Genomic DNA, 21,752 nt, shown 5'->3' on the forward strand with positions numbered 1-21,752 from the left:
AAAGAGACACCTGCAGAATGGGAGAAAATCTTTGCCATGTGCTCCTCAGGGCATTAATATCTAGACTATACTAAGAACTCCAAAAAAAGTAACACCAAATAAATAAATGAACCAATCAATAAATGGGCAAAGGAATTAAACAAGTACTTCTCAACAGGAGAAATACAAACTGTCAACAAATACATGAAAACTTGTTAAATATCCCTAGCATCAGGGAAATGCAAATTAAAACTACATTGAGATTTCTTTCTTTCTTTTTTTTTTTTTTTTTACTTTCCCTCAAAACTGAAAAATTAAAAAAAAAAATTCTGGGGATGTAGCTCAGCGGTATAACACTCTGGGTTCAATTCCAGTACCACAAAATAATAATAATAACAAGTAACAGGGTTTCATTTGATACTATGACTACATGTTTTTCTTTTTCCTGATCTTCTTTTCCCTAAACTTCTCCCTGATTTTCTTTTCCCTAAACTTCTCTTCTCTGATCTTCTTTTCTCTAAACTTCTCCTCCCTAATCTTTTCCCTAAATTTCTCCTTTCTAATCTCTCCTCTCTCATCTCATTTTCTCGGAATCACCCTCCTGTTCCTGCAAATGGACAGAATCACAGCTTTTGGGAAGGAGTTCCCTGTGTTTCTCCTTTGCTAGCAAAACAATAAACACTTTTCCTTTTTCTCAAAAATTTTTTTTTTCATTTTTGGATTGGTGTCGAGAAAGAGGACTGAACTTTCAGGTATAAATAGAAGAATGTAACACACAACTTGTAAATAATAAAAATATGTACTATGCATTGCCTGATCTCAACCCTATAAACCATTCCTCTTACTACAGGAGGAAGACAGATAAATTCATGGGGTAAATTCAATGTAGTTATTTATTCTTACTGAATATTTTTAATTAATTTTTGCTGAACCCTTGTATCTATAGTTAATTTATGGCTGCAATTGAGAAACAAATGCACTCTCACATGAATTTAGGGGGATATTTTCATTGAAATCAATGAGTAAGATATAAAAAGACAGAGACAAAGGGAAGGACAAGGAAAATATAACTTCAACCTGAAAGTCTTGTGCTCTAACTGTAAAGCTCCATAAACTCAACAAGCCAAAACAACTGTTTACCTGTCGGAGATTTTATTAGCAGGATCATAGCAGCCAGTTGCAGAAGAGAAGGGGGTCGAGAGAGACAGAGAGAGAGAGAGAGAAGAGAGGGGGGAGAGAGAGAGGAGGAAGGGAAGAGAGAGGAGAGAGGGAAGAGAGAGGAGAGGGGGATGAGAGAGGAGGAGGAGGGGGAGGGAGAGAGAGAGGAGAGGGGGAGGAGAGAGAGAGGGGAGGGGGAGGAGAGAGAGAGGGGAGGGGGAAGAGAGAGAGGGGGGAGAGAGAGAGGAGAGGGGGAAGAGTGGGGAGAGAGAGAGGAGAGGGGAGGAGAGAGGAGAGTGGGGGAGAGAGAGGAGAGTGGGGGAGAGAGAAGGGAGAGTAAAAGAGAGGGAGAGCAAGAGAGTAAGAGAGCTACATTGAGATTTCATCTCACTCTAATTAGAGTGGCAATTATCAAGTATACAAATAACAAATAATAATTTTAATGCATTCCACTGTCATTTAGTTTTTTAAAAAATCAATAAATAAAAAATACAAATAACAATAAATGTTGATTAGGATGTGGGGAAAATGTACACTCATACATGGTTGGTGGGATTAAAAATTAGTGCAACCACTCTGGAAAGCAGTATGGAAATTTCTCAAAAAACTAGGAATGGAAGAACCGTTTGACCCAGTTAGCCCACTTATTGGAATATGTCTAAAACATTTAAAATCAGCATACTAAACTGATGCAGTCACAAGGTTTATAGCAGTACAATTCACTATAGCCAAGCTATGAAACCAACCTAGGTGCAGCACTTCAACAGATAAATGGATACAGAAATGTGGTATGTATACACAATGGAATATTACTAAGCCATAAAGGATGACATTATTGCATCTGCCAGTAAATGGATGGAACAGAAGTCTATCATGCAAAGTGAAAGTAGCCTGTCTCAAAAAGCTGAGGTTTTTGTGAAAGCTAATCCAAAATAAGAATATGGGTGATTTAAAAAAATTAAAAGTTCAGTGGAATAGCCTAAAGGGGGGTGAAGGGTATGGAGGAGGGATATGATTGGAAAAGACAGTGGAATGAATCACACCTAACTTTCCTATGTGCATATATGAATAAACAACAATGAATCCCCCAATCATGTATATCCACAAGACACTAATTAAAAAAAAAAAAAACTCTAAGTAAATATCAGAAGTTTCAGTAGAGCAGAGGGAAGCGTACAGGGGCAGAGAGGAGTGGAAGTGAAAGCATTGGGGACTGAATTAGAACAAAACATGTTCCTTGCTTTTCTAATTATGTCAAAATGAATCCTAATGTTATATACAAAAAAAGAACCCATAAAAAAGAATTCTTGGATTCTTTTCATTTATTGATTCCCTACGTATATTTCAAAAAACAATGTAACAATGGTCCCCAGGGAAAGAGATGGAGAAGAGCAGCTAAGTGAGGAAAGAGATAAACAAAAAGAAGAAAAGTCAGTGAAAAGACATCAAATGATCTGTTTCTTGAACAGTGAGGATGGGAGGACCATGGAAAAGCCATTTGGGGCTCTCTCCACATAGACCAACTCCATTCCCATAATTCACCACAGTTAAGATTGTTTTTTCACTTTTTTGAAGTGGGAATCTGGTCTCTTTTTTCATTTTCACAGAAAGCAGCCAGTTTTGACCACACACATCTTAACTTCTGATTAAGGTCACATTGATCACACGGGGAAATCCTCTTTCCTGGTTATGACTCTGTCAGGAATTTTCACATTACCTTGGAATCTGCCATTTCATGGAGACCTAACTTTTCAATAACCTTGCTGATTCGATTATTTTTTTCCTCCTTTGACATAGTTGTTGGAAGCCGAAGAGAAGCTGAGAACTGCATGTTTTCTCTCATTGACAGGGTGCTCATCACAACGTCATCCTGAAGGGAAATGCGGTTTCAGTGAGTCACATTGAATCTTTTCTAAAACCATCACTCCAGTGAATGTAAATTAATTCACAAAAATAACAAACCCAAGGAAAATTTCTAGGTAATGATGAACTTTCAACTCTAAAATTTCAGTGATTCCACAAATAGCTTCAAGGCCCAGGGAATAATTTTCCTTCCCTATTTTCAAACCCAGATGGAGCACTGGTGATTATGGTGACTTCTAAACACTTCCAGAATGCTTTGTATGAGGATTTGATGGGACATCTTTGGAGAGAAAAAGAGAGGTGAAGGAAGGGCAAAAGGGCAACAGTAGACCCTTGTGTAAATGATATCAAAGCTAGAATTGATACCATTGCCTACAGGTTCATATTCCAGGCCCTTTCTTCCTCTCCTTTTAACTTCTCTGTCAATCTTAAGGGAGATTATGTAAATTTGGTGTAAATAAAATTGGTTCCTTGAGCATGTTCAATTGGAAGCATGTTATACTACAAACCAAGGCTCTTGCCCATATAGAAACAGGGGAACCCACTCATACTTACCTGTACCACATATCCTGAATTACATTTGGGTACTCCATGTACCCAAACATTTCCAGATAATCCTCTTGGTTTTTTCCTTGCAGCTAACAGACCTAATAGCCTATAAAAGGACACATATGTTGTGAGATTTTTCCTTCCAACAAAGGCCACATCCCTCACCTAGTCTGAATCCAAATTCCATTCAAAATAGAACATGAACTAGCCAAGTTCTGTAGTTGAACACGTGTGTGTGTGTGAGTCTGTACATGCAAGCACATACACAAATTCTTACCTTCCTATTCATCATGTGCTAGAAGAAAGCCAAAAAACATTAAGGCAAGATATCACCAGATAATCCAGTATAGACCTCCCAAATGACCCTCACCTTAATGGACCCAACCCTGGCAATACACTCCTGTATCTCTGATGCATGTTCTCACAGAACCCTTCTGCTCCTTCTCTTCACTTTTAATATTATTCCCTTCTCTTCCTTCCTCATTAGCCCATAATATGGCCAACTGTTATATGCTAATCACTTTATCATGCTGTGTTAGTAAAGCTAAATTTACTAAGAATTCCTGGTCCTAGGATTAAAACCATAAGATAGTCCAAATGCAGGTCATCCATAGGACCTAGAACCAGACAAGGTAAGCACAGCAAATGCCTGTGATGTTTAAAAGCACACTGAAACTGCACCAAAAAGGCTTATTTACACTTTCTTTTGTACTCACAAAGATTTGCCTCCACCTGGGGGTCCCATGATGGCATTAAGGCCAGGTTTCATGATCCCACTGTAAACACAAAATTATACTGATTTATTATTTCACTTTTTAAAGAGTTATATAGCACAATTTTTCATAACTCTGCGTGTAAAGTAAAAATTAATAAATAAATAAACCTAAAAAAGAGTTCTATAGGTTTAGGGGCTGCAACGAATATATTCAATAAAGGTTGATGAAATTGCAGACAGATAACAAGCACCAAATCTTAAAGAAAAAAAATTAATTGATTAAAAGTAGTCCAGTATATTAGGGATATCAATCACTAGGACCTATAAGAAAAATGTGTTAGCTACCTGAAAATTCCTTTCATTTATTCTTCAGACCACTAATCCTTCTTGGGAAATGACACATTTCATGTCCATAGTCCATGAAATAATTAGCTATTTCTTATGAATAATCTCCATGACTCTTACTTCTCTTAAAACAGCTTCTGAATAATGTTTGATGATCAGCCTCTTCAAATCCCCTCACCTGCTTCCCAGTCAAGTTTCACACAATTAATGAACCACTGATTTGTAGACTATCAGCAGTAGTGTCCTCACTTTTAAAATCTAATCAGAACAAAAATCAGCACATCTTAAGTAGAAATCAAAGACTGGAACAAAGCACTCCAGAGTATAAGAAGCTATCACCTGTTCTTTACATTTGAGAAAAACATGTTACCAATTAAGAAAAAAAAAAAAAAAAGAAGAAAGGAAAAAAGAAACCAACCCAGGACAGATTTTACTGCTTTGTTCAGTGTCTGATAAATGGACTGGAAAATGCTCAGTTTAGAATTTGGGGACATCCCTCTAGCCTGGAAGTCCTTTAGGGATGCACAGAACAGACACAAGTATGTTTCAATCATATTAAGTGTGTGTGTGAGGGTAGTGAACACTCAGAGTAGAAGGAGGTGATTACTGACTGTGCTACACTCAAGATAAAGCTGAATTTTGTCCTAAATGTAAGAGGTGAAATTATCAAGAGGAAAGAAACAGAGGAAGGAGAACTAAGGGCAGGGACAATTCAATTGCACAGAAATGACGAAACAGCAGTCTGATTTCACCCATTCACAACTCTGGTATCTATGCCAGTCTCTCTTCAGAATTGCTACTTACATCAAGATGTGTTGTGTTTTACAGTGGAATCGTTTCAGCACATCTGCCCCACAGCATTCACATCCACTATGAGTTTGGTATTCATGGTCTGAGGCACCTGCTCTGTCTCCCAATGATACTAGGGCTGCTGGGGACTGAAGTAAAACGTGATTTTCACTTTGCTCATTGACTGGGGAGGATCTCATTCAATCACTGGACTACCATAATGGGAGTGTGGTAAATCAGGAGCAGGCTGTGACACAGAAAAATCTTACCCTTGTGGTAACCTTCCTCTGCCAGTGTAAAAACATGCTAATGACTGGGCATATCTGGGGGTGTAGGTCAGTGTTAGAGTGGGTGATTAGCATGCACAAAGTCTTGGGTTCAATCATTAGCAAACTTCCAAATTAAAAAGTCTTGGGTAAACGCTCAAAGTACATTTTTTATACAGTTCTTAATGCATCTTCTTTATTAATAGCTACCCAGCAATTACTTCTAAAATGAGCATAAAAAAACCTTATTATTCACTAAGGCTTCATTGCCTGGTAAACTTCCCAGGTTTTTAAGAGATGAACGCAAGAAAGGAGCAATCGATCCTGAATGATTCAACCAGAAATTGAATATGAATGTGTTCAGACAAAACATTTCTTAGGTACTGCTGTTTGGCTTTCTCTGACACTTAAACCCCAGTGTTATAGGAAACAGAAGTAGGAGTAGAATCCCCAAATGCCACAGTTCCAATGTGGAACAGTGGCTAATTCCACATCCATTCAGGCAAAACAATCATGACCTGTCTATTATGTGTGGACCAGATACTCTTCCAGGACAGGGGCTAGTGCTGAGAATAAATCAAGCAGATCAAACTAAGTCCCAGACCCCTGGAGTACAAGCAAGCACCCTACAGCTTGTCACTTATTTTCTGTTTTCACAAACACTGTGATTGGACAGAGCCATGCTCATTGGTTTAAGTAGAATCTAGAGCTGCTTTCATGCTACAATGACAGTTAAAACTGTCAACTATGGTTCATCATTCCCTGTCTCCTCACCCTCCCTCCACCCTTCTCTAGCCCCTCACAAGCCATTTCCCCCCTTATTTTCTGCTTACAGCATGTGCCTGCAGAGGTCCTCTCTCCTCATACTGTAAAACCTTCACAACAAGACTGTGTGTCTGACTGTTACCACTTCTCCCTCCTGCCCTCCCCCATTACACACAGCACACTGAATCCCAAATACTGAGTTCATGGCATGAAAGAAACCTGAATGATAGCTATTGGATCTATTATAATTTACTAGATTGAGGTCCACCCTTTGGTATTGTTTTGTTTATGGTCAGAGGAGGTAAATGCCATTCCTGGGCGTGGTCAACCTCCCCACATACACACACACACACACACACACACTCTCTCTCTCTCTCTCTCTCTCTCTCTCTCTCTCTCTTTCTCTTTCTCCCCCTCCCCCTCTCTTTCTCTCACACATATGCACACACACACACACAGAGTTTTCACTTTCTCAATCTCCTTGTACCTGGCACTCCAATTCAGGGAGAGGGGTTTATATTTTGTCTTTGAATACTTTAATCAATCAGAGCAAACAATGCAGGCAAACTGCTCTAGTTTTCTGAATCTCATTAGATTGCAAGGTATCCAACGACACAGGGCACGTCTCTGTCACTAGCATCTTACACAACACCAGGCACCAGTAGGCACCCGAAATTTGTTGAATAAGTGAGTCTCCACCTTAGTGTACTGAGTCCCTAGTCGATTACCTGGAAAGAATAATTGAGGTAAATGAACCCTTGCACATTGTGTGCTTTGTAAGTATTCAACCTGCAAATATTCAAAGCATGGTACATTCTACCTCTTTCATCACAAAATCTGTAAGGACAAATATTTGTCAATTACTGTGTTTCACCAAAGGCTTCTCAGATTTTAATAAGTCAAGTCTATCTAATGATGTAGCAAAAGATCAAAGCCTGTCATCCACCATTCCTCTCCTTATTCTCCTATACAGGATTTATCAATCGATACAAGAGAAAGACAAGAATTAGGCAAGTCAGCAGGTGTTGTTAGGGTCTGTAAGCAAGTCTGGATGGTGCCTGGCATTTTGCCAGAGGGAGTGGTTTGAGAAGTAACGCCAGTGAGCCATTAAGTGTGGAGATTCCTTATTGGTTGACTGCTGTATCTAGTTTATGTTAATTAAGATAAGCTGTGTATTCAGTAATGTATATATACCACTCCTGTCCTACAATAAACGGCTCCCACTCCTGCTGTATCAATGTACACCCCCTGGTTATTTTGCTGCAGCCGAGAGAAAGACAAGAAGTAAGCAAGTCAGCAGGTGTTGCTGTGTGGACAGAGTTCTAATCACAGCAGCCCTGGCCTCAGGCTAGTCAGCCCCCAGATTCTCACCATTTCTTTCCCATCCATACCTCAACATTTTCTATGCTATCTTGTTGCTTCATTGTCCTCTGAAGGGAGTTAGCTGGTATTAACAGAGAAGTGTAAAGTCATGTAAAAAATATCAAGAAAACAGAACAAACTTATTACATATAGATCTACTTTTATAACCACTGCCCAGACTTGAACAGCCTGGAGAAGGTGCTTACTTGACTAGAAATAATCATTTTCCTTATTACACAAACATAACTCATAGGTCATGGTACCTGAGGAAAGACAAAATCATATCCTGATACCAAAGAGGGGAAGCAGAGTATCACAAATATCAGAAAAACATTGACACCCCTAATGGCCAGCATCTATGAACTTAAGAAGGTACCTGGTAGTGATAGGTTACAGAGAAACACTCATTTCCCTCCTACTTTGGGTCCCACTTCAACATCACATTTTGAATTCTGAATTTGTTGCTGGATAAAAAGTATAAAAATCATAAATATAAGGTACTTTAAACACCACATAATTTCAATTGTTATAGGGATCTTATATTTAAGTATGTTCTGTCTTTATAAGAGCAAGTAATAAGTAAATTTTTATAGAAAATATAACAATTTAAATTGTTATAAATAGACCATTCATTTAAAACAGGTCTATTGAAAAGTAAAGTACCTTCACAATATACTATCGTTTCAACCTCCTTGCTTCTAGAACATAAAGGACATAAGGTGTACAGCTACTTAAAATGCATCTGTCTCAAAAATATTGGAGTAGTGAAATAGAGACACATTCAATTTCACAGTTTGAAAAAATCATGGTTATAATTTTATACCCACAATCAAAAAGCAATAAACTGAAAAATTGGGGCTCTTTTCACCAAAACACAAAGCTTACTCACAAATAACTAAATGGCACCTTGATTGTTCAGTTTCTCAAACAATGATTGATATACATAACACAATCACTTTTACAAGTGGTTTGTCAGTGCAGTTCCTTTCAAAGCTAAACATACACTTAAGTGTCCAATCATTTCAGTCCTAGTTTAGCCAAGATAAATGCAAGCATTTCTCAGTATATCTGTACAAAATCTTGAACACAAATATTCATAGCAATTTTTTGGTAATAGCCAAAACTTGGAAGTTCATTGTAGGTCAATAAAGTGGTCCTTTAAAAAGATTATGCACATACTTGATAACTGATAATGTCCTTTTATCAGTTGTTTTCCAACAAAATGGGAAGCCACTTTTTTCTTGACTTTCATAAGAGAGGTTTTGAAAACATAATACAGGCCCTTTCTTGCCACTGGAGGTCGTCCCAGGTAGGTCATCAGAGTTTCTTTGGGTCTTGTGGGAAAAAACCGGGTGATTATTGGAAGACATCTGGACAGTTCTGTCTTTCTGTAGAGGGAAAAGTGATAGTAAGTTGATAGTCCAGGTAAATGAGGTTTTTAGACACAAGATAACAACAAATTAACACATTTAAACTGAGCTTCTTTTAAATTGTCCTGCAATGAGTAGTTTCCTTTCCAAAGAGCAGCCCATATCAATGTGATAAGAACAATCATAGAACCTATAATGGGAGCCAAAGTACAATTAGAATACCTGCACTTCAATTAGATGTCAAATTCCCAAATTATGGGCCCTAATGAGTAAATAGAGTATACAAATTATTCAAAAACCATGAAAGAGGAAAAAGGCAGGTGAGGGTTTAGTCTCCTCTGTCTTGAATACAATACTATGATACAACTTTAGTTCAAGGAGAGCCTACATGATCCTATGTGCTCCCACATGTTTTAATGTTGGAGTTTATAATATTGTTACTACCAAAAGGAGCTTAGCTTCTTAGGCAGGGGCAGGAGAGATTTCTAAGAATTAATAATTCAAAGTTGTACAAGTCTGGTTGTTGTTTACCTTGAATCAACTAAGAATTTAAACACCAACATTTTTTTTCACTGAAATTATTTATTTAATGGACAAACATATCATAATGATGAATTATATTAAACCAACAGTTAAGCAGCACAATTTTGGTTTAAAGCAAAATTGGATATTAATAAGTGAAGTTAAAAATATTTCATTTGGGTTGGGGCTGTGGCTCAGTGATATGCCTAATAAGTGTGAGGCACTGGGTTCAATTGTTAGCACCACATAAAAATAAATAAAATAAAGATATTGTTTCCACCTACAACTAAAAAAAATATTTTTAAAAAATTTCATTAAAGATATTACAAAGGTCCTTTAAAAAGACTCACTGAGAGTAAGACCTGGTGCTGAACTGATCTTGTTAAATAGATTTGAAATTCTAAATGCAATAATTCTAGTTTTCATTTTTTAAGCCAAAGACATTCATGAAGTATTTTCTCTCTGTCTATGGAGAACAAGCTGCTCCCAACAAATCATTCTCCAGAGAATGACCATAGAAGCAGACAGAACATGAGAAAGAGTGTGTGAAGAGGTCTCTGATGAGAGCAAGAAAGCCACAGGGACTGGAGGAACCAAAATCCCAGTAAGCAGGGAACGGTACTGGGTAATCCCAGCACCCTATGCCTTTTTCTTTCCAGGTATTTAAAAACCCAAACTTCACATGCATGGGACAAACATGGAATCCAGGCAGGAAGAAGCTGCTAGAGGCATCTCCCAGAAGCCCCTAATATATGTGAGCAATTATCTCTGCAGTCTTTCTTCTAGAGAGACAAAATTTGGACTTGTGGCCAGCAAAGGTGAGGATCCCTAGGAACCTAAGATTTTGAAATCCCAGAAACATTATGGCTTGGGAATATGGGAAAACCAAAAAGAGACCATTCTCTGCTTGATCAAGGTTCTCTGCTCAGACCTTGCTAGAAGAAAGTTAAAATCCACTTTCAAAAAAAGATATTATCACCAGGGGTGGTGGCACACAACAAAATCCCAGTAACTCAGAAGCCTGAGCCAGATGATTCACAAGTTTAAAGCCAGCCTCAGCAACATAAATAGGCCCTAAGCAACCCAGTGAGACCCTGCCTCAAAATAAAAAATAATAATAAATAAGAAAATGGGATGTGGATGTGCCTCACTGGTTAAGGACCTTGGATTCAATCTCTGGTAACAAAATAAATAAACAAAAAATAAAACAAAACAAGCTCCCATCCTCCAAATTATCACTCTAATTAATTTAAAATTACCATATATGTCAGAATATGGGAGCTAAAGTTCCAATAATCAGAACATAGAAGAGGTTTCACAGGTAATCTAGACTGAAGTTATCAAACATTGACATTAAAACCAATGATTAATATGTTCAGGAAATAGGTAGATATTTAATGTAGGGGTAGATATTTAATGTAGGGGTTCTGTGTTTGGGATTGAGGTCTCTGATAGCTTCGTGACTGTGGCATGCTTGATGGCTAGAAAGTTTCTGTGCAAAGACACAGAATGCCTGGCTGCTGGGAAAACTTCTGTGCAGAGACACAGGATGCCTAGCTGCTGTAGCAATGTCCTTCATGAAGAGGCTCTGTGTTTGAGTCTTATCAGCATCGACCTTGATCTCAGGCACACTGCTCCTGGGAATAAAAGAACTCTCTTGTTAGACAACCACAAGGTTTATTGAGCCCAAACCTGCCCACATAACAGGAACTTTATACAATAGACTTTCTTGAGAGCTACATAAAGCTCCTAACATTGCACATTGCAACTTAATATATAACTGAGGAATAAGCTGCATAATGTTGCTAAGTCTGTAACCTGCCTAGTAATACAATGAACAATAAGTACTAAGGATGCCAATGACCTAAAGTAACCTACTTATATAAATAAAGCTCGGCCTCTCTGCCATTCTGCCAACTTTCTTTCCTGTCTCTGCATCTTGTCTCTATGTCCCTTTTTATTTTCCTTACAATTAAAAATAAATAAAAATTAAGAATTCAAATTAGACATAGTGGTGCAAACCTCTAAATCTAGCTACAGAGGAGACTGAGGTGGGACAGGGGGTCAGGAAAGCACTCTCCAATGATGCTATTGAGCAGTCACTGAGGGTGGCCATCTGGAGGAGCAGTGCTAGTCTAAGCACTAGTTTAAGGAACCAGCAAAGAGGCCAGAGGGCCTGAAGAGTGAGTGAGGGCAAGAAGACAGGATAGGAGGTCAGAGGAAGGAGAGCTCAGGCATAGCCCAACACTGACCACCATGAGAAATTTGACTTGCACTGGGAATGAGACAGAGAGGTACTAGGAAGTTCTGGGTGAAGGAATGGCATGATTTAACTATGTTTACAAGACCACTCTGACATTTATCAGGGGTGGGAATGAAGCAAGGAAGTCATATAAGAGATTACTACTATAACAACCCAAGAGCCAGCATGGGAACAGTGTTCTGAACCCTCCTTTGTTGAAAGATCTTGGAAGTCTTCTTTATTTCTGTATGTGCTGCCCCTGTGCAATACCACTCAGGAACTCCAAGAACGGAAACAGCCCCAGGTTTACCAGACACAACACACCAAGAACATACCACCTGTAATACTCTCTCCTGTTTCACAAGAAAATGGGGGTGCAGGTGGGAAAGGCACTGAACTTCAAGAGGAGGAGAACCTCATTCCCACAGCAAGGACACAACCAAACAGAGGATTTATAAAGGTTCTTTATGATCTTAACCAGTTCCAAACCATCCTGGTACCTAGCCTCACGCACCGCATGATCAATTTAGGAAATAAAAAGAGTACAATACATAATAACGGTTGACTTTATGTCCCATAGAACTAGAGAAAAACTCATGCAAATTTAAAAGGGATCTCATGGAGAGGCTCCTATGAATCCAAACAAGAGGTGTAGGTATCAAGACGTGGAGGAGTGTGTGTCTGTGGGAGTCAGGAGGATGACATTGACAGATGCCCTGGGAAGTCCTCACCCTTTATCTCCTCTCTTCGCCAAGCTGACCCCATCCTGGCACCCTGTTTAGACATTCTGTGAGAGGGTAGATAAACTTGGCACCTCTCAGTCAGGCCTTCCTGTTTTTTTGTAAGACTCTTACCTCCCTTGGCTTCAGTGGAAGATCACAAGACTTATTCCTTTCTAGAAACATCTCTTTGATCCTCTGGATAAATTGAAGTAGATTATCTAATGCTAGCTGGACCTAAGATCTAAATTACAGCCAGACTCTGCTTTAATAGCAGTTAGGCTTTTTCAGCCAGAAACTTAAGAGATTGAACTAGTGATCAACAAAGTGCAGGAACTGGTTCAGTAGGGTCTGACCAAGACTTCATTCCCTTCTTGTGAAAACAAACTTATTTGGGGACTAGGATCGGAGCAGAAGGTAGAATAGCAATTTCTCTCTGTACTTATCACTCATTCCTGGCTTAAACAACTACTATACTTCTAACTTTGAATACAATTCACTCAATATTTTATCTCTGTAAGTAAGTTAGCTGTGTAGCTCAGAATTAGAGAATCACTCTTATCAGCCTCCTAGTGAGTAGAAAGAATAAGTACTCATCAGTATGGGTTTTGTGGGATCATGGTGCAAGAATGACTTTGAATATATATTGTTATGGTTTAGATGTAGTGTCCCCCAGAAGCTCACATGTGAGATAATGCAATAAGGTTTTGAGAAGAAATGATTGGATTGTAAGAGCCTTAACCCAATCAGTGATTTAATCCCCTGGTAGAAATTAACAGAGTGGTAATTGAAGTGGTAGGGTTTGGCTGGAGGAGGTGAGAATTGGGGTTTGGCTTTGATGTATATCTTTGTTTCTGGACAGTAGAGTCTCTCTCTCTGCTTCTTTATCTCCATGATTTGAACTGCTTCCCTCTGCTACACTTTCCTGCCATGATGTTTAGCTGACTTTCTATGAACTAAGACTTCTGAAACTGTGAGCCCTGTGAGCCCTCAAATAGACTTTTCCTCTTCTACCATTGTTCTACTCAGATTTTTCGGTCACAGCAGAGAAAAAGCTGACTAAAACATATATTAATATTAATATCAATATACATTATTAACCACAGAAGCGTACTTTGTAGGAGAGATATGTGGTATGTGAATAAGATTATACATAATTGAAAAGGAAAAAGGTTATGAACAAAAATCATCTAGACTATCAATTTTTTTCCCACTCTGAGTTGAACTCAGCAGTGATTATTTAAAGAACAGATGAGATTTTGTAAGTGTATATAACCCATACATACAGGTAGGGAGGCCATTCAGGCTCTTTAATTTTGACAAAACATTTCACTACTAACTTCTCATCCCACAATATATGGTTTATATGTAACACAATATAAGCCTTCCTTCTTGATGCTGTCTTCACCTGCTGCCAAACTCATATCAAAAACTGTCAGCACAATGTCTGAGTTGACAGATAAAACAATAACAATTCTGATTGTTACACAATGTAGATGTGTAAGGAAATGTCACACCAAATACTATACATATGCTCAATTTCTGTAGCTCAATCACATCACATATATACATATATAACAATCCCTTCTGTGTTAGAAATACAGCATTAGGTAATTTAGATCTTAGGTCTAGCTATCATTAGGTGATCCACTTCAAATTATCCAGAGGATGATTTAGGATATTTTCACATAACACACACACACACACACACACACACACACTGACTGTTGCTGGTTCCTTGGACTAGTGCTTCGACTAGCACTGCTCCTCCAGATGGCCACCCTCAGTGACTGCTCAATATGTATATACATATAACCAGTAGGTTTCAACGTATGAAATAAAAATCTCATAAGTTGAAACCTAATGCCCAGTGCAATGGCATTAAGAGATGAGGATTTTAGGAGGTGTTTAGGCCATCAGGATGCTGACCTAGTGAATGGGAACAATACCATTGCAAGACATTCTACGGGGGCTTCTCGTTCCTTCACCCTGAGAGAACAGATGAGACCTCACCACACATGGAGTCTGCTGGCTCTTTGTCTTGGACTCTCAAGACTCCAGAGCAGTTAGCAATACATTTCTATTGTTTATAAATCCCCCAGTTTGTCATTTTATTAGAGTAGCACAAATGGACTAAACAAACTTGCTCTCCCCTAACACTTTACCCACACATTACTAAATGCACATATGGAATAGTTTCTGTTACCTGCTACTTCATTTTGAATTTAAAAAATTAGCTTTTCTAATTGGCCAAAACCACTTTGAAGTGACAAGGAAGTTATCAGAACCAAAGACAGCAGGGATGTTAGAAGTGGATTAGGGAATTTTAAAAGTCTGATTAATATGCTGAGTTCTAATAACAAACTAAATTTGTACAAGATTGGACAGGTACAACAGGACCAAACAATACACTGCCCACGTGAAATTTACTTTAAATATAAAGATGCACATGGGCAGGTGTGGGGTGCATGCCTATAGTCACAGTGACTTAGGAGGCTGAGGCAGGAAAATCATAATTTCAAGGCTAGTCTCAGAATCTATCTCAAAATAAAAAAATAAAAATGACTGGAGGTATAGTTCAGTGGTAAAAGTGATCCTGGGTTCAACAAGCAATACCATCATTATACAAAGTACATGTATGAAGACTTGAATTTGGTGTCAACATACTTTATATATAAACAGAGATATGAAAAATGGTGGTATATATGTGTATTAAGAATTGTAATGCAAAAAAACCCAAAGTACATGTATAAAGGCATAAATTGGCATGAGCATACTTTATATACAGAGATACAAAAAACTGTGCTCTATATGGGTAATCAAAATTATAATGCATTCCACTGTTGTCATGTATTTGAAAAAATAATAAAAACATTAAAAAATCATGCTTAAGGATTAAAAGTAAATGCATAGAGAAAAATATGCCATGTCTACGCTAATGATGTCAAAGCAGAAGTAGCTATGTATTTTAGACAGGGCATGCTTAATGTAAAGTTATTAGGGATAAAAGGAGTATCATAGTAAAATGAAATATCGAGAAGATGTAAAAACCCTTAACATGCATAGCTATGAAAACAGATTATCAAACTATATGAGGCAAAAACTAAAACAACTGCAGGGAGAAAAAGATGAATCTGTAACCATGGTGGGAGACTTCAATATTCCTCTGTTAGAAATGGACAGATCTAGTGGCATAAAATCAGCAACAACCTAGTTCAACTCACCAACAGGATCAATCAACTGTGTGCAACTGAGTATAAAAACCACAGATATGTGGTTGCATAAAGACAGCTGGGTCAAAATTGAGTGCGCTTATAATGATCCCATAAGATTATAAGGTAGCTGGAAAAGCCCTGTTGCCTAGTGACATGACAGCTATCATCATGTTCTAGCAAATGTACTACTCATATCTTTGGGGTGATGCTGGCATAAACAACCTATAGTGCAGCTAGTCATAAAAGAATAGCATATGAAGTTATGTACAGTACATAACACTTGATAGCAATGGTAAATGATGATGTTGCTTGTAACATATTTACTATACTATAGCTTTTATCATTACAGAGTCTACTCCTACTTAAAAATATAAAGCAAGCAGTAAAACATAAATAGGAAGGAAGGAAGGAAGGAAGGAAGGAAGGAAGAGGAAAGGAAAGGAAAGGAACAGGAGGCTCACCTGTTCCTCTATAAAATCTAGGTTTATCTCCAAATAAGACCCAGCCATTAAACTATACCATATGTGACCACAGAGTCTTAGTGTCCAAGTGTGTGCTGTTACACTTAGGGTAAGAACAGTTACAACTGCAACAAGCCATCTCACAAAGTGCACTTAGAACATGTACTACTACCCACTTGAATCAAAGTGTGAAATATGATATATTAAGAACTATGTAATGTTTTGAACAACCAACAATAAAAATTTAAAAAAAAGAACATGTACTACTACATGTGTTATGGATAGCACTGAGGGTGTTCTCCATTGCCATTCCTCAGTCCCCTCTGCACCCCCATGTGACACACACTCACACACACACACACACACACACACACACAAAACATTGCCCTAAAAAATAATTGCCATAAAAACAGGCAAGTGGAACAATGGTAGAAATAGAAGACACATAGACAAACCCACTCAGATACAGTAACCTGATCCTTTTCCACAAAGGTGCCAAAAACAAACATGGGAGAAAAGACAGCCTTTAAAATAAACAATGCTGGGAAAATTGGTTATCTCACCCCATATGGAAATCAATTCAACATGGATCAAAATCTAGGAATTAGATCAGAAACTATTCAACTCCTAGAAAAAAAATGTAGGTGAACACTCCAGCAATATAAACACAGATAATTACTTTCTTAATAGGATTCTTAAAGCTCAGGAAATAATGCCAAGTGTTAATACATGGGATGGCATCATTTAAAGATCATGTGTATAGCAAAGGAAACAAATATGTGAAAATAGAACCTAGAAAATGGGAGAAATTCTTTGCTAGCTATGCTTCTGACAGAGGAATAATATTTATAACATACAAAGAACTCCATAGCTTTACACAAACAACAAGAACAAAACCAAATAACCCAATCAATAAATGGGCAAATGAACTAAACAGACGCTTCTAGAAAGGAGTCATAAAAATGACCAACAAATATATGAAAAACTGTTTAACATTATTAGCAATTAAGGGAATGTAAATTCAAACTACCCTGAGATTTTATCTGACCCAAGTCAGAATGGTAATCATTTAGATTAGAAACAGTAATAAATGTTGAAAAGAGGATGTAGAGAAAATAGAGCACTTTTACACTATTGATAGGATTGTACATAAGTATCACCACTATGGAGGTTGCTGAAAAGACTAGAAATGGAACCCTCATATTTCTAAGCTGGACAACTCCTTAGTATTTATCTTAAAGAATTAAAGTCAATATAATACAGTGATGCACACATACCCATGTTTTTTGTAGCCCAGTTCACAATAGCCAAGCTAGAGAACCAGGCTAGGTATCCATCAACAGATGAATAAATAATGAAAACGTGGTGTATATACAAAATAGAGTTTTATTCAACAATAAAGAAGAATGGAATTATGCCATTTGCAGAAAAATCGATGAAATTTGAAACCATTAGATTAAGCAAAATAAGTCAAACTCAGAAGGTCAAGGGTCACATGTTCTCTATCATCTGTGGAAGGTAGAGAGGAAAATGAAAAAGAAAGGTGGCCAGTGGGGTTGTCTCATGAAAATGGAAGGGAGATCAGTAAAGGATAGGGAACAGTGGGAGGGAGAAGGGGAGGGAAAAAGGATATACTAGACCATTATATTTGTCAAGTTTTGTTGTTATATTGTATGCATGTATGAACATGTAACAGTGAATCCCACCATTATGTCCAACTATAATATACCAAAAATATAGAAAAAATAAAAATTTTTAAATTAGGAAAAAAAAAAAAAGTAAATGCCAGGTAAAGCTTTTCTAAAGAGTCAGCTTCAGAGGAAATGACTGATCATTCCCTTTCTATTATGTCCTCCAAGATGCAAATTTTTTAAGTGCTGAGGACCATTCAGTTCACCTATGTCCATTCCAATGTGCATGTTCAGGGCTCTGTTCTACTCTGAGTGGTACTTTTCAAATTTTTTTTAGTTGTGAATGGACCTTTGTTTTTTATTTGTTTATAGGCAGTACTGAGAATTAAACCCAGTGCCTCACACATGCTAGGCAATCACTCTACCTCTGAGCCACAACCCCAATCCCTCTGGGTGGTATTTTATTTTCCATTTACCTTTCTTCTGCTCACTTCAAATACTTCATGGATGCCTAATGACAATAAATGCAGAAAGAGGTTTTGTACATGCTTGTGCATATTTTAATACACCTTATGGGAAAAAAATGCTCCCTAAAGGAACTGTTAAATAATTTGTCCAGGGGCCTGGAACAAATATGCCAAGTAAACATTTGTTACTATTAATCTATATTTTTTCCTGAAAAAGGAATTATAATTCTAATAGTAGAAAATTATATATTTTATATTTTATATTATATATATATATATAATTTTTGGTGTATATATAGTGCCTTGTTTACATATAATTTTATAAACTGATAATTTATGATTTCATTTTTTGGTTTGTATTTTTGCATTATTTGAATGTTTTCAGCATTATTTTTTAATAAGTGTGTTAAATAGTTGTTTAATTTTTAAAGTTAACTTTTAAAACTAAAATATCCACAGAAAATTTTTGAAAGAGATCCAAGAACTCTGTAGTAAGCTATCCAAACTTGTGGGCAAAATTTATGTCCTAGTATAAGAAAAACAATAGTTTCCCCAATTTCTTCAAAATATTAATGCTAACAAGTGTTTTTTCCACTAGCAATAACTCCCATTTCATTCTTCAATATTAACTCTCCTTATCATCACACATTTGGGGACAGGCAAGAGTTTTATCTTAACCGACCTATGCAAGACTCCCCATCAGAAGCAGAATCAGTAGCACCACCACTTTATTTTCTGAATAAAACATTCTTAATGGACAGTTTTTATTTCCTATTTCGAAATCAAACTGCCAAGTGCACAAACTTAGTCATGTCATTTGAGCAGTATGCTCTTTTTTTAACAAACTGCACCTAATACCCACCCACCTGTCACACAAATTTGCTCATTTAATAGTAGTTCAAGTGACTAAGGGCAGAGCTTTAAAACAGATGGATATAAAGCACGGATAAGAAGGTTGAAAGGAGTCAGCTTGATCTTCCAAACATTCCCTGAAGCAGGACATCACGCATCAGTGCCGCCCTGGGAATCCTCAAGCACTTCCCCAGGTCCGCAGGCTTCCCCGACCCCCCCGCCCCGCCCCCACATGCTCCTTCCCACTCCTCTCTGCTCCTCCCTCCTCACTGGAGGACTAAGAGCCTCCCCTTCCCTTCTGCACCTTGGGGACTCCGTCGCTTGGACTCAGGACACTGCTTGCAGCAGAGGCAGAGCCCTTCCAAGTACTGGAACACCCCAACTGCGGGGGTCTCCTGGAGCCAGGCACTCACCGCGGGCGGCCGCCTGGGAAGGTGCAAGCAGTCCTGCTCAGGGTTGTGGGCAGCGAGCTGGACAGCAAGAAGGCGCGTGTACCTGACTTCGCACCGTGATGCTCAGGCTTTGGGGCCAGAATGCCCAAGACCGCCTCTCCCCCAGAGTTGGAGCTCCTTGGGTCAGGGCGGGGACAGAAGGCAAAAGGCGTGGCGCAGCCTGACCGACCTTGATAAGTCAGCCCTGGGTGCTCCTGTAGGGGACCTCCACCTTCGTTTGGAATTCTTGTCGCAGAGATCACTGTCCCTGATCACACAGGGACAAACCGAAACCCCAGGCTCTGGTGCTTTTTCCAAATGATCAGAAGAGATTCGCTCTGGTATCAGTGGGACTTCCCGAGCTGATGACACCTCAAGTGGCTGGAAGTGTTTGGCACAGCTGCTTTCCTGCCCCTGAACACTGGGGACTCTGACACCTAGACTTTTCCTCTCACACTTCACCCATCCCAAGGGCAATAGGCAATTTCTGGCCAATGAGTTTGGGACAAATTAGATGAGTGTGCCCAGGGCCAAATAAATCAGAAACTGAATATAAGGAGGTGGAGAGTTTGAATGAAAGTATTCCTGTGGACTGTTTCAGTGTTTTCACACTGCTGAAATAATTACTTCTCTGCAAAAATTTGAGGCTGTAAAAATCCTAGAAAGTTACAGAATGGATTTAGGAGAAGGGTTGGTTACCAGACTCTGTGAGTGAGTACTGCCATCCCAGAATTCACTCCCTGGCTTTACCCTCAGAATCTAGCATCAGCATGGAGAAATTCTTCTATCTGCAGTTTACAAAGAAATCTCACATTATCACGTTGTTGACCTTGAGCATTATTTTTTGACTTTTTAAAAATTCTAGTTTGTTATATATGACAGTGAAATGCATTACAATTCATATTACACATATAGAGCACATTTTTTCATATCTCTGGTTGTATACAATTATATTCACTCCATTCATGTCTTCATACATGTATTTTGTTTAATAATGTCCATCTCATTCCACCATCATTTCTAACTTTGTGCCCCCTCCCATCCCCTTCCTCCCCTTTGCCCTATCTAGAGTTTGTCTATTCCTCTCATACTCCCCATCCCTACCCCACTATGAATTCTACTTATATTAGAAAAAAAAAAAAAAAACATTCAGCGTTTCATTTTTTGGGATTGGCTAACTTCATTTAGCATTATATTCTCCAACTCCATCCATCTACCTGCAAATGCCATGATTTTATTCTCTTTTATTGCTGAGTAATATTCTACTGTGTATATATAACACAGTTTCTTTATCCATTCATCTACTAAAGGGCATCTAGGTTGGTTCCACAATTTAGCTATTGTGAATTGTGCTGCTATGAACATTGATGTGGCTGTATCCCTGTAGTATACTGTTTTTAAATCCTTTGGATATAGACTGAGGAGTGGGATATCTGGGTCAAATGGGGGTTCCAGTTCCAGTTTTCCAAGGAATCTCCATACTGCTTTCCATATTGGCTGCACCAATTTGCAGTCCCACCAGCAATGTATGTTCCTTTTTCCCCACATTCTCACCAACACTTCTTATTGTTTGTCTTCATAATAGCTGCCATTCTTACTAGAGTGAGATGAAATCTTAGAGTAGTTTGATTTGTATTTCACTAGAATTGCTAGAGACGTTGAATTTCTAGAGACGTTGAACATTTTTTTCATATATGTCTGTTGATTGTATATCATCTTCTGAGAAGTGTCTGTTCAGGTCCTTGGCTCATTTATTGACTTACATTTTTTTTTTTTTTAGCTTTTTAGTTCTTTATATACCCCAGAGATTAGTGCTATATCTGATGTGTGAGGGGTAAAAATTTACTCCCAGGATGTAGGCTCTCTATTCACCTCAGAGATTGTTTCTTTTGATGAGAAGAAACTTTTTAGTTTGAATCCATCCGATTTATTGTTCTTGCTTTTAATTCTTGCACTATAGGAGTCTTATAAGGAAGTTGGGGCCTAATCCAACATGATGAAGCTTAGGGACTACTTTTTCTTCTACTAGATGCAGGGTTTCTGGTTTAATT

General features: G+C 38.1%; 1 protein-coding gene across 1 annotated transcript in view; it reads right to left on the minus strand.

The window, feature by feature from the left end:
• LOC139706419 (broad substrate specificity ATP-binding cassette transporter ABCG2-like) overlaps positions 1-19,671 on the minus strand; it is a 53,845-nt gene extending 34,174 nt beyond the window's left edge. The window contains exons 1-5 of the mRNA XM_071614433.1: positions 19,575-19,671; positions 8,971-9,179; positions 4,266-4,325; positions 3,556-3,655; positions 2,855-3,007 (exon numbers count right to left, since the gene is read on the minus strand). Of these exons, the coding sequence (XP_071470534.1) occupies positions 2,855-3,007; positions 3,556-3,655; positions 4,266-4,325; positions 8,971-9,161 (504 nt within the window). The 5' untranslated portion in view covers positions 9,162-9,179; positions 19,575-19,671. The remainder of the gene's footprint in view (positions 1-2,854; positions 3,008-3,555; positions 3,656-4,265; positions 4,326-8,970; positions 9,180-19,574) is intronic.
• Between the last annotated feature and the right edge of the window lie 2,081 nt (positions 19,672-21,752).

This window comes from Marmota flaviventris, chromosome 7 (genome assembly GCF_047511675.1).
Source record: "Marmota flaviventris isolate mMarFla1 chromosome 7, mMarFla1.hap1, whole genome shotgun sequence".
In the NCBI taxonomy this organism is placed as follows: domain Eukaryota; kingdom Metazoa; phylum Chordata; class Mammalia; order Rodentia; family Sciuridae; genus Marmota; species Marmota flaviventris.